Source organism: Micropterus salmoides, unplaced genomic scaffold (assembly GCF_014851395.1).
Source record: "Micropterus salmoides isolate LMB-PRFRI ecotype aquatic unplaced genomic scaffold, ASM1485139v1 Ms_hic_scaffold_8, whole genome shotgun sequence".
Lineage (NCBI taxonomy): Eukaryota > Metazoa > Chordata > Actinopteri > Centrarchiformes > Centrarchidae > Micropterus > Micropterus salmoides.
This window is the reverse complement of record NW_024044570.1, coordinates 26681860-26694924: the sequence shown is the minus strand read 5'-3', so window position 1 is coordinate 26694924 and position 13065 is coordinate 26681860. Positions and strand designations below refer to the sequence as shown.

Below are 13065 nucleotides of genomic sequence, written 5' to 3'. Positions count from 1 at the left end.
AAAATCCATTAGCAACCATCAGCTCAGAGGACAGTACCTTTGACTATCTGTCAGATCTAACATTCGTCAGCTGGGAAGTGATCCAGACCTCAATGAAAAGCCTTCTCAGGGATCACATGAGCTGCGAGAGAGTGTGCGTGAGAGAAGTAAAGACGAAGAGAGTAAAGTAAAAAGGGCATTACATTCAAGACGTGTTTAGAGTTCTTTCACCAGAAAAGCTACACCTAACATGATGCCTTCAAGAACTCTGAAATAATCACACATTGACATCACAACTCATTGACATAATGCATTTACTAGCCCCTTACCCTAACTTAAACCCAAAGTTAACCTGAACCCTAAAACCACATCTTAACTTAGTCCCCCAAGTGATAACAACATGAAACACACACACACACCCTCAGATTATAAGATATAAGGGCTGTTTACTAAATGTTGTGTAACTGATGTTGATTTAATTTGTGATTTGGTCTAAATTAATTAAAAAGCTCCTACAAATGGGTTTCCCCTTTTAAGCTCATACCATCTGTATTCCAACCACATTAGAAAGAAGAAACAACCCCAGAGAGGAGAAACCAAGTCAGCCTTTGGGGAATGGTGGGTTTCATATTGCCACTGACATTAATCATGGTATAGAGATGGCAGTTGTACACCCTGCGGGGCCTGTGCATGTGTGGCGCTCAGCATACATCAGAGTGTCTTGTCACGATAACACAGTACACAGTAGAAAGTCAGACAAGGTCTTAGCTGATGTATTTCATAAAAACATGCTTTGACCAAATGACATAGATATGATGTCCTTTATTTTAGATGTCAAAACAATAGTTTAACATATCGAGAAATACCATTTGCAATTTTCAGTTTACAAGAGTGAGATAAGAAGATCATGCTTAGCTTAGCTTAACATACAGACTAAACTAGAGGGGGAAACAGCTAGCCTGGCATTGTCTGCGTTATTTTCACAATGTATCTTGTTAGTTTAACATGCACATGAACAGAAATGTCGTCCAAACTGCCAATGTGTGGTTTTGGGATGAGTTAAGTGTTTTTAATCTGTTTATCTACCAATCAGCAGTTGCAGTGTTTTAGGTTGCCAGATATGGTCAGCATGCACAGGTACAATTTTAACAAAAAGGCACAATGGTACCAAACATTAGACATATTAAGCCTCAATTCTTGTTAAATTTAAGCATGAAAACAACATGGAAGGAACTTCTAACATAACACGCAAAATTTGGACCCCTTTTCACGTAATATTTTTGGGTTGTGGGAATGAGTCCATGTCGCCATTTTGTATATAACATCAATCAAAAGCTGCATATTTTGGAAGTATAAAGTAAATAAATAAATTAAAGTACATAAATAGTAAATATGACAACTGCTTGTGCATTTCTATCATTTTGATCTGCTGGACAGCCCTTCCAAATTTCATGGCTCTAAGAGTTAAATGTTAAAAGATACTGTTCCCTGCCTACGATTTTTTAGGGAAGGAAATGACATTCCCAGTGGCAAAACATTATGCAATTCTCAAATGACAAAACATTATTTTTTTGTCTCAAATAGTATATACATAAGGCTTGAGCAAAATCTAAAATATAACAAGACACGGAGTGACCCTATTGTAAAATAAACACTATCCAGCACATGCTTTGCCTGTGGAAAAGTTCAACACTGCCTCGAGCTTTGAGAAATCCACCTTGTAGCTGCAGCCACAGAACGTGACTTCCATAAATAAAACAGGGCAGAGAAAAACAAAGAGCTGGTTGTATGAATAATGAAAACAGAATACATGTGATAAGATCTGTCCAAACAAAAAGAGAGAAAGAAAAGTGAGGTCCACTACTATGATTCTTGTATTCAAACATAAAAAGCCAAAATGGGGTGCTTCTAAAAGAATTTATGGCTGTAGTTGTTTAAAAAAAGTGACGACAATGCAGCACTGAAGAAAAATGGCAGGTCAACAGGATGTTGACGAAGACAACGGGACTACTCTTCTACGTCTTTCTCTGGTATTCCACCTCACAGCATGAGACCTCAACATACAAGGAAATAAAAACACAGGTCTTTGATGTGCAGAAAGGATGACAACAGTACAACTGTCTCCTCAAAACTGTGAGGGAGCCCATGTAACATGGGGGACTTCTCTGTTGTTTGTGCCTCGTTACTAAAGCTCTGCTAAGATCAAAGGCTCAGGAAAGCTTTAATTAGAGGGCGAGCTGTGTCTCAGGTCTCCTGTGAACTGGGACCTCCCACCAGTCTGCTGTTTGTCTGCACAATGTCACCTGGATCCACTGAGAACCTGCGTTGCAAACTTTAAAGGGACAACTATAACATAATGTGGTTAGAGATTACAGATTCCACAGCAGTAATGATAGGAAGGAGCAATGATAGGACTGTTGTGGGGGTACACTACCCTGCAGGTTGTGAGGATTTGGCAAAGTGTCTTCAGAATTGCACTAAAACTGTAAATGTCAGCAGTGATGGTAGTCTATCATGATCATCAAAGTGTGTTGAGTCAGGGGAGGCAAATAGAGTAACATCTGAAAAATGGCTGGCTGTTTCACATCTGGCCTCATTAGTAGAACCATAAGCTTTTAAACAGTATCAAAAGGAAATGACTGCTGTAGCTTCCCGTTTGTGTGTTGGGGGTTCAAGTGAGTATTTAAAGACCACGCCCCCATACAATTAGATGAAACCACAACCATCAAGAGATGTTAATTACTTTGAGAACGAAAGACACTCACTTTAATTTTTTAGTCTGGGAGGTTAAATGGTCAGGGTTTGCAGTAAAGTGGCACAAAAAAGAACGGGGGGGAGAGAAAAAGTCGCACAAGCTAAACTGACACAAAGGCGCTCCTCTGAAGAAAAGCCACTTTGTAATTTAGGCCTGCGGTGAGTTCATGTGACTCCTGCAGCATAGGAGCTCATAATCTTTTAGGGAGTTGTCGTCTTTGTGGCAGAAAAGGCAGCATAGGCCGGGTTTCAGTCATGAAGCCACAGTCTACAGACGGGAGGGTAAAGGCATACTGATCTGTAACTGTGGTGACCGAGGCTCCTCTGCATTACCATTAATTCACAAAACTAAACCACAGGAGCCCAACAGAGTTTTGATCCCATCAAACACAAAGCTGAATATATACTGTATATAACCAGCATATCATGCAACTAAATATATTTCGTTGTCAAATGAATGGGTTAATTGAAAGTGAAAGACTGTTTATATAACATGAGTGACTGGAGACGCCACTGCCTGAGCTGACCACTGTGAAAGATCTGGATTATATTAGTGGTGAGATCAAACTTCTGTTTTGTTGATCAAAGAAGAGTCACATCTGACCTCTTCTAGTAGAGGTCAAACATCAGTACAGTAGAAAGTAAAAACAAGTTGAAGCAGAAGAAAAAAAGAAAAAAGAAAGACACTTTAGGGGCAAGAAAGAGTCATGGAAATGGTGAGAATGTACTACGTTCTCATGACTTCCTGTGCAAGTTTGTTGTCGTCGTCAGATGTTTTATTTAAAATATTTATTTTCAGTCTGTTAAATTTTTGGATGCCCTCTCAGCCCAAAAATGCCATGTTCTTTATTCTCCTCTTTAACCACAAAGCACCTCTATTTTCTACCATATTGGAAATGACTTAAAGACCACAAAGATTACATCATACCTATTGTGACATTACAAGTTGTCCGTGGTGGTTCTGGTGGTCATAGATAAATCACCATTAAAACAAGGCAGTGGCTTCAGTTGTCACTATTTTATGACCAAAATGTGGTTATCTGTGTAGAAAAGTTCTCTTATGAAGTGTCTTGACAGTCACATTTAGCTTTAAGTATAATCATAGCATGTGTATTTACCACCCTCACCTTCTTGAGCAGCCGTGTGGAGTCCTCACTGATCTGCATGAACCGCATGATGACGTTGTTGAGGTAGATGTCACTCAGTGTGGCATGGTCCTTACTCTCCCTCCTCACCTGGTTCAGCAGCAGGTACCAACAGTTGACTGGGGACAGCAGGTTCTGGTCTTTCCTAAATAAACAAGGGAAACAGGCAGGTTTCAGATCAGGTAGACATAGTGCCAGTGTCGACACTGCTGAAGACCTGGCTTGTAAAAAGAAAAAACAATCACAGTCAGTGTTTCCCCACACATACGCTTTATTTTGGTGGTCTGCCCAGGTTAGGCAACACACATTGCAGCATTTATCAGAGAAACACAGTTATTGCGTTACAAGTCACAACACGGTAGATATTTTACAAGAGTGGATCTGGTAAAGCGACAGTGAACACACCAGTGAGATGTCATTCGTTAGCTACGACGCGAGTTTCGTTTTGAAAGGCTACATCGTCAACACGATTCCTCAACATGCAGTGCAGCTGCTGCTGTGAACGGAGTCGTGGGTGGAAAAGTCCAGAAGACAAGTTCTGGGTTTTTTCGGCAACTTTATACTACATAGCCTACTACTGATGGAGAAAAATCACTGGAGCAGACATAGCCTTCAGGGAGAAAGAGACAGAAAGAAGCAGGGCACGCTGAAGTGTTTGCAGCAGAGGTAACTTACGTTAGGTCTGTGAGTGTGAAGAGAACTGAACGAGGCAGATTCAATAAGTGAGTGACACTTAAGATAGAGAATGAAGTATAATTAAAACGGTGAAATAAGAAACAAGCAAAGTTCACCTCGTCTGTAAAGTTACATATGTACAAACTTAAAACCAACTCCATAGCTTGGCAGTTTTGCTCAGAGGAGCAAGCAGGTGTGTACAAGTAGCTGGATGTCCTAATGGTTAGCGTGCATTTCAAGATTTTCCAGTATGTCTGTATCCCCGTCAGTGTCTTAGTCATAATTTCTTGAGACAATATTTGCCATTTTCACAAGGAGATTGTGGCAGTTCCTCAACTAGCAGGAAGTCTACAAATATCTCAAGTGCACCATGGCCTGTTACAGAAGCAAAAGAGAGATGCATCACAGGCCTCCCTTGGTGTTAAATGTCCCATATACTGCTGGTTATGGGCCTGAAAAGCTCTCCATATACTACATGGACTACAGTTAAGTTGGAAATATTTTGTAGCTGTGACATTTCTGGGGCGAAGCTCTTGCAATGCTCTGAGCCAAGCTGACTTCCTACAACCAGGGAAAAGTGTGCCACAGGCTTTAAATACACTTTAATGGATGTATTTTAAGTGAAGTTGAAAAGTAGAATTACGTATGAATTGTGACAGCAGAAGACAGTGAATCAAGGGAAGAGAGGTCACAGAAAAGAGGAAAGATAGAGATCTGAGCGCAAAAAAGCTAAAGCGTAAAATAGAGGCTGAGAACTGTTTCCTGTACTGTGTGCTGCCTGCTTCCAAGATAACTGTAGGACATTGTCCAGGCCAGAGCGAGCTGGGGCCCTGCATAAGCTCTGGCCTGCAGGCAGACTTCCTCTGGGTTAATCTATAACATTCCTCCTGCCTGCCTAGAGAAGCACAGAATCTAAGTGTGTGTGTTTTTTGGGTGAGGCTTTATAGGTGGGTCTGGGGTCAAGTCTTGCAGGAACCATATGGTGACTCGCCTCTGCTCTCCTGTCACAAAGTTAGTTTGCATAGACAAGCAGCACTTGTCAACACAACAGGTGAAACCCTGCACTCAGCAAGTGACCCAGCCCTGAACTACCCATCAGCCCTGGCACATCTGCTGCCAGAGCAAAAACTAAGCATTTCTCCAAATGAATTGCTGGATATCAACTAGTTAAAATGTTTCCTGAGAATCTGCAAAAACAGGAAGCAAATGACATTTGATAAAGATCTAAACACGTTGACTTGAAAAACATCCGAGAGTATTCAAGAGCAGTCATTTTTCAAAGACAGCAAGACAGACAGGAAAATAGTGAATGAAAAAAAACTGATTTAGCTAAAAGCTCAGTGATGTACTAATGACACGTGCTAAGGAAGAGAAAGCTGAAAAACAAGAAAATAAATGAAGCGGTCACCCAGCGACAGCACTGCTGGACAGCATCTCACACACACACACACACACAGAGTCAAAGAGCGATTACCATAAATCATTTCTGCATTACGTATCAGCAGAGTGCAATATTGCCATTCTGTGGCACTGAATCCAGATATGCCAGGACAGCACATGTGTGTGCATGTGTATTTTTATTTATTAATGCTGATGCTTGTGCAGATGCATAATGTGCAGGTGGCCACTGACATGAAGATGGCCGTATTACATCATGAGCCTCTACTTAATTGTGTAAAATAACCTCCTAAATGAACAGTTGTGCTTGATGCCCCTCCTTCCAACTGTGACCATTTTGTCCTAGTTGTGAAAAAATGAAGCCAATTTGATTGGGGATGCAAAACAGCTCAAGTGAAAGACGCCTATTGGAAGGATTAACCAGAGACTTTTCACTGAGTACTTGAAATGCTTGACCTGTTCTCCTCTTTGCTTCATCCCACCTTATCCCTGAAATCACAGCAGGACTCCTCACTGTGAAAAGGTTGACCTGATTCAGCATCAGTACATGCACAGGTCTTATAGAACTTATATAGAACACACAATAGACAGCCAACAAAAGTAGCCCCATTCCTTCAAATGAAGTCAATTTTTTAAAATGAAAGGCTACATCAAACACATTATAAAAACAGTCAAAGAATAAACTAAAGCACAAGTGTGTCACACAGTGGAAGTGACACAATTACAAAAAGAGATGAATTACAGTTTGGAGGAAATCACTGATGTGTTCCCAAGAAACACACAACAGTTATTAAGTAAGTTGTTTGTTCGTTAATAGGCTGACCTACTAAATGAAACCGGAGGCCTGCAGTTAAAAGACAACAGAGCGAGAAAACAAGGGGGGTACTGACACAGGCTGTGACGACAAAATAACCTCTGGGAGTTGCTTACCCCACATAATGGCAGGAAAATCTCTCAATGTCATAATTTCCCCCTCAGCCAGGGCAGGAACTAGGTCAGACTCACCGACAGATAGACGGGCCCCAGTGGGGTTAAAACACAGGTATGAAAGGGGATTTTAAGGTCCAGGAAAGGCAGGGAGGGAGAACTCATTAGCAACTTACTGCCTCCTATCAACGTGTATATGTGTGTGTGTTCTGTCCATTGATACAGCCTAAATCCAAGACTCACCGGGTCAACATCAACATACTCTTACTCTCATACAGTAGCAGGATGCTGACAGTGAAGGATAGTTGCCACTCCTGTATGCAGGGTATTGAAACAGGAGCCCTTATCAGCATCACCGGCAACATGGTGAAGTCATCTAGTGCTTTTGTGATAACATCTTTCATTAATGAACAGTGGTGGCGGCCTTTATAGCTGCAGCACAGTTACTGGCGATCACTTGGAACGAAGCCGTATGCCTGCTGATCTAATTCGGACCAAGACTATCACGTAAAGGAAGGTTACAGTTTAAAATCCCTAATTAATAAGTCTAGTTCTGTTAATAGGTTCACACACAAATGAGGTTAAGGTTTAGTCAAATGAGAATGTTATCAAGAATATTTGCCACTCCAGCTGAACGCACAGCTGATAGTAAAGTCTGGTAATATATAGAGAACGTAGCATGTTGCATTTTTACAAGCATGTTCTTTTTACCCTCACAGACAAAGGGAGGAAGTCATTTAACCAGGAATGTAATTCTGGATAAAAGCAGCATATTTAAGATGATCCTAGCTGTGGCTTTGGCATTATAAATAATTCAATGATTCCTTTGCTTACTCTCTCCATGTCCCTCCCTAGACAAACTTTGTATAATACAGTATCTGTGTGTGTGTGTGTGTGTGTGTGTGTGTGTGTGTGTGTATATGAGTGTGTGTTTAAGGGAGAGGGAGAAACAGAGAAGAATGTTAGCCTATATTTGCTCATTTGTGTGTGTGTGTGTGTGTTTTGCAAACAGCCACTGAAACACAAATGGTCTAAGCAGACAGGACTCAATGGCTCTCCAACAGACTGCCACTGTGGGCTGGACACTGACGTGGACACTGTGACGTGAGTCTGTTGTTTTGTTATATCACGAGAAGGAAAAAAGGAAGAAAGGTTAACTTTTCCCTTTTTCCCCTCTTCCCCTCACAGACACACACGTTGCTGTTTTGACCAACATAGTACATGTGTGGAACAGCATGTGTTCTGTAGAGTTTCCTACCTAGACTATGTAGCAACTACTTATCCAGTTCAACTGGGACTCTTTACAGTTTTTTGGGGGTTTTTTTCCAAAGAAACACACATGGGTTTTCATGTGTAATTCTGGAGCAAAACAACAATGTTTGATGTAAGTGAAATTGTAGTCAGTGTAGTGTTACACTGTCAAACAAGTAGAGTATCATTTGTAGCAGGTAAAGCAATCCTGCAGCAGAACAGAACAAACAGCATTGGCTACTGAATGTGGCAAAGACACTGGTGTGTTTAGACTGAGCAAATAAGAAAAGAAATATACATACTGCATTGTTACCCCTTATGTCAAAATTAACTTAACTAATTGTTCTTATGTATCCCTGTGACAAATAAGTATTTTTACAACCATAAATAGGGCTGCACGATTTGGAGAAAAAGTCATATTGCAATTATTGTGGACAATATTGCGATTGGATTTTAATGGAACAAATGGTACTATGAGTCTACAAGCTTAATTATCAAGGATTGCGCAAAATACTGACATTTTGAAATGTGTATTTCTCAACTTGAAAAAAGTTAAACAATATTTATGAAAATAACTAGTAAAACAGATGTACAACAACAAGGAGGAGGCGGCTAGAAGCAGCAAATATTGGGACACTGGCACCGGCTCAATCTGTCTAATGCAGAGTCTCTATCCACAACCTGGAGGAGGAACTGTACATGACTGTAATTAAATAAACGGTATAATGTTTAGTTAATAGTATACTGTTGGTATAACAATAATATACTACATTCATTATAATTTCATATAATAGTATACTATTCTACCACTAGTCGAATATTTAATCCATTTACAGCTGTTCCATTTCTTTGGGTTGTTTTTATTTATTTAATCCTAGTGCAAGCAAAAGTCTCTACATTGGTCTCGAATTTGTTAATACTATGTAACTTGTCAATAATCATATTCTTCCACATTTAATGATTTGCTGTAGCACGGCAAACTACTTTTAATGTCCCGCCCCATCCAGGCTGTGATTGGTCAGTTGATGAAAATATATAACTCATAAATAACTTTTCTCATTGCACGTAGGCTTGTCTGTTTTTAGGGGCACATGGGAGAGCCCGGTGTGGGCAGAGATAATGAGCAAACTGCAGCGCACACAGAGAAGACAGCGTCACACACCTCTTTTCGGTTTTATTAAAATCGCACCTGTTTTCGGTTATGTAAGCGCACATGACATCGCAATTGTGATTAGATTCATTTTTCAGCCCTTAAAGCATTGTAGAACTACACTTGCCATTTAGAATCAACCACTATTATTATTATTATTATTATTATTATTACAAAGAAGACATATTTCTCAGTACCTATGCTATTTATTTACAGGCAATCAATAATGATCTCTTGGGATGTTCTAAAATAAAATTAAGAATATTAATGTAGATGTTGTGTGTCATGTTGAATGTTTCCAGAAGTGTTGTAGTTCCAGTAGTCAAAGACAATGTCTGTGCGTTTAAAAACATCCATATTTACTTCAGGGTTGGCATCATCCATCTTCCACTGCTTTTTCAGTGCAGTTTTGTCAGACTCAGACATAGAAGCACAGCTCAACACAGGGCACTTCCCTTGAAGCATGATGGATTCTTCTCCAGCAGTGAGCTGGCACAATACTCCCACAGGTGGCACAAAGTCTGTGCTTTGTGACGAACACAGAACTTTATCTTACTCCTGTAGAGGATTCTTGACTGAACTCTTACTGTGCCAAAACTTCTTCCTAGCTCAAAGGAGCATGAGAGAGGGGCAGATGTAGACCTGTACCCTATATGATAAAACAAATGTTTGCCCTCCACCAGCAGAGACAACAGTGATACCTTCACCTTTGCCATGAATACCATGAAACACAAATGGCAATGTTCGCAGCTTGGTGGGAAGCCAGATTGGGATCATGACTTTGTAGCTTCTCTAGCAACTTCGCCTGTTCTGATGGGGGGTGGGACCACGGAGGGATAGCATCAACCTCCAAATTATACCCCATTGATAAAGATTTGTAATGGCAGCTGAAACAAATGTATATCGAGAGGAGGCATGTGGCTGGGCAATAGGGATAAAAAGAGGAAATAGTCTTGCAAACAAACTGAACATGTCACACATAGTGCATGTTAATCCACTCCGGACTGTTAGAATGATATCTTGTCAACTTGTCTTGACAGCTCCACTGACAGCCATAGCGGTGGTCCCCTTTTCAATTCAGCTAGTCTAGCCTAATTACCTGCAGATTTAGCTGCTCATTTTAATGCAACATAGGGTTCTGCTGCTCCGCTTTGCAAGCTGACTTGTCATATGACCACCGGCTTACAGCTACTTTTTCTCACCACAGACAAGTCTGTCCAATGATAACAACCTAGAGAATATGGAGAACACAGAAGCCTTACTGTATGTGTGTTGTTTATGTGAATACAAAAATATAGGCCACATGATTCAAAACCCACAGGAAGGTTTTTAATGTTATTCAGACATCTTGTGTTTACTTAAGAAATATGCTCCTAGGCACTTGCCAAATGTTTAACCTGTGAATGAAGTGACCAGACTGTACATCACACGCGATGAAACCACAGAGCGCCTCACCAGGGTTCCTTCAACCAGTTACACACATGGGCACACACAGCTGCTAGAGCCATTGGAGCTTCAGACAGAGAGCAGGGGCTATTTGCAGACGGCGAGGACAAACATGCGTTTTATTTTCATTTCCACCACAAGTTCAAACAATATGCTAATGTTGGCTTTTTCCACAAGCAGACTCCTACAATGTAATAAGGCCAAAAACTACAGCACGCTTAACTGAGTCAAGATCCTCAAAAAGACTCCCAGTCAAACTGTGTTGCACCAAGAACACAGAGGGACAGAGGTAAGGGAGGGAGACAGACGGAGAAACAAGAGGCAGGTAGATAATAAAGAATCACTTTTCATTAGATTTATTTATCTCCACAGGCAGGATAGCTCTCTATGAGACCAAAGACCAAATGAAATCCAAGGTTAAGTTTCTTCTTCCACTTCTCTAATATGTTTGCATAGTGACAGCACCACAGTAACACCATTCAGTCTTAAGTGAGCTGTATTGTATCTTTCATTATCAACCAAAATATGTCCAAAGTATCAAAACCTTTCAAGAGTTGGCATCAAATTCTGGTGCAAGCTCTTGTTTATCATATATTTCACAACTTACATTTTAACTTTGTTATATAGCTGCTTGTGTTACACATTAAACGCTGATGCCTTAAGAAATTCGATATATTTTGTTAAATACTGTCTTCACTTTGTTGTGAATGGAAAAAACCTTTTTGAATTTTTAAAACAGCAAGCTGTAGTTTTGTACAGATAGAACCAAGAAAAAGAGATCCATCTGGCAATTAAATTTCAGAGGACGTAATATTTGCAATAAATAGAGAACGATTGAAAGACAAATGAAAGAAACAAAAATGAAACTTCACCAATGAGCTGCATTTGACTGACTTTGAAAATGACATGAAGATTGATATAACTGATCAACACAATGATCCCATTAAAACAGAGATCCGATCAACATTGAATTGAAATCCAGTAAGCTGCCACAATAAAAAAAACTTTAGAAATAAATTAGACCAGCACACTAAGAATGACACTCCTTATTTCTGATTCTCAAAGAGTATTCCCAGGCCCATAAATGAACCCAGATGACATCCTAAACAAATTGAACACAGACAAACACTACGACAGCGTCTCCTCACTTGTACTGCTGGTGATCCTTGGTGCTGCGAGTCTTTGCCATGAAGCGTTCAGCCAGCTTCTCCAGGTTTCTGGAGTATTCCATCTCAATCTCTGCCTTCTTCCTGAAGAAATCCTGGAGGTCCTGCAGCAGCTGGACCCTCATCTCTGTCTGCTGGTCCAGACATTTCTGCTGCTCCACCAACTGGGCCCGGATCTCTGATGAGACGCAGGAAGAGAACAAATATATTAGGTTGGAGTCAGAACGTGACATCTGAGAAATTGGGTTTACATATATTCTACAAATGTAGAATATCAGAGTAATGTAAATGCACTGTATTTGCTGTTACACGCATTGAGCCATTCTCACACATTCATACACTGATGGAACAGCAAACAGCTCATGCTCAGTTTCTTGCCCAAAGACACAAAATCTTATTTAGGGGTTGTACCAGAACAGGTTACTAGGTTTAATTTTCAAAATATATCATACTGCACACACTTTTCACCCTGTGTTGAAGGCTTCGTTTTAGCTACGGAGTGATACATCTTGTCTCTAAATGATTTGTTGGGAGCTGCACATGCGCAGTTCCTAGTTAAGGACTTCTAGCCAATCAGAAGCAGAGAAAGGCGGTCACAGAAAAGACGGTAAACAGCTTCGATTCAGCTGTAGGCTACATGTTGCCGACCAGGTTGGGAATTTGGACTGGAGCAAGAGTTTCAGAGTGGTGAGTTCTTAATCTGTAACAAAAGTATCTTTCATCCATAAAGTTTTAACTGAGCTCTGTCTCTACATCACTGTAACAACTTCATGTCCATTGACTGCTTGGAGGGTAGCTAATGTTTGGAAGGGAGAAGAGAGGTGTGCTGCAGCTCACTGTTTTTCCACCAGTGTTTTTGAGGGCGTGTCGAAGTAGTTGCTCAGCGAGCATTATGACACGTATTTTCATTGTGACGTCACAAGAAAGGGAAGGCTTGACTACAAACGAGCTGTGTTCAGGCAGTTCAGAACAGTGTTTTCTGTGGGAGATCCTATTGGGGTGGACTTTGGGCTTTTTCACTTTGCAAACCTAGTACATGCACAAAAAAAGATATATAACTCAATAAAGAAGAGGGAAAAAGCCAAAAACCATAATGCCACCTCTTTAAGACACAAGCACACAAAGCCAGACAACCAGAGAAAAGTCACGAGATTCATTTTTAGTTTGGCCAACT

At 40.5% G+C, this 13065-nt stretch overlaps 1 protein-coding gene across 9 annotated transcripts in view; it reads right to left on the bottom strand.

Annotated features, from left to right (window-relative positions):
* The window catches only part of srgap1a (SLIT-ROBO Rho GTPase activating protein 1a), a 90401-nt gene that overhangs the window by 40858 nt on the left and 36478 nt on the right, over positions 1-13065 (bottom strand). For all 9 annotated transcript variants that reach the window (XM_038706907.1, XM_038706908.1, XM_038706909.1 and 6 more), the window contains exons 2-3: positions 11874-12069; positions 3861-4023 (exon numbers count right to left, since the gene is read on the bottom strand). In XM_038706907.1, coding sequence (XP_038562835.1) covers positions 3861-4023; positions 11874-12069 — 359 coding nt within the window. The remainder of the gene's footprint in view (positions 1-3860; positions 4024-11873; positions 12070-13065) is intronic.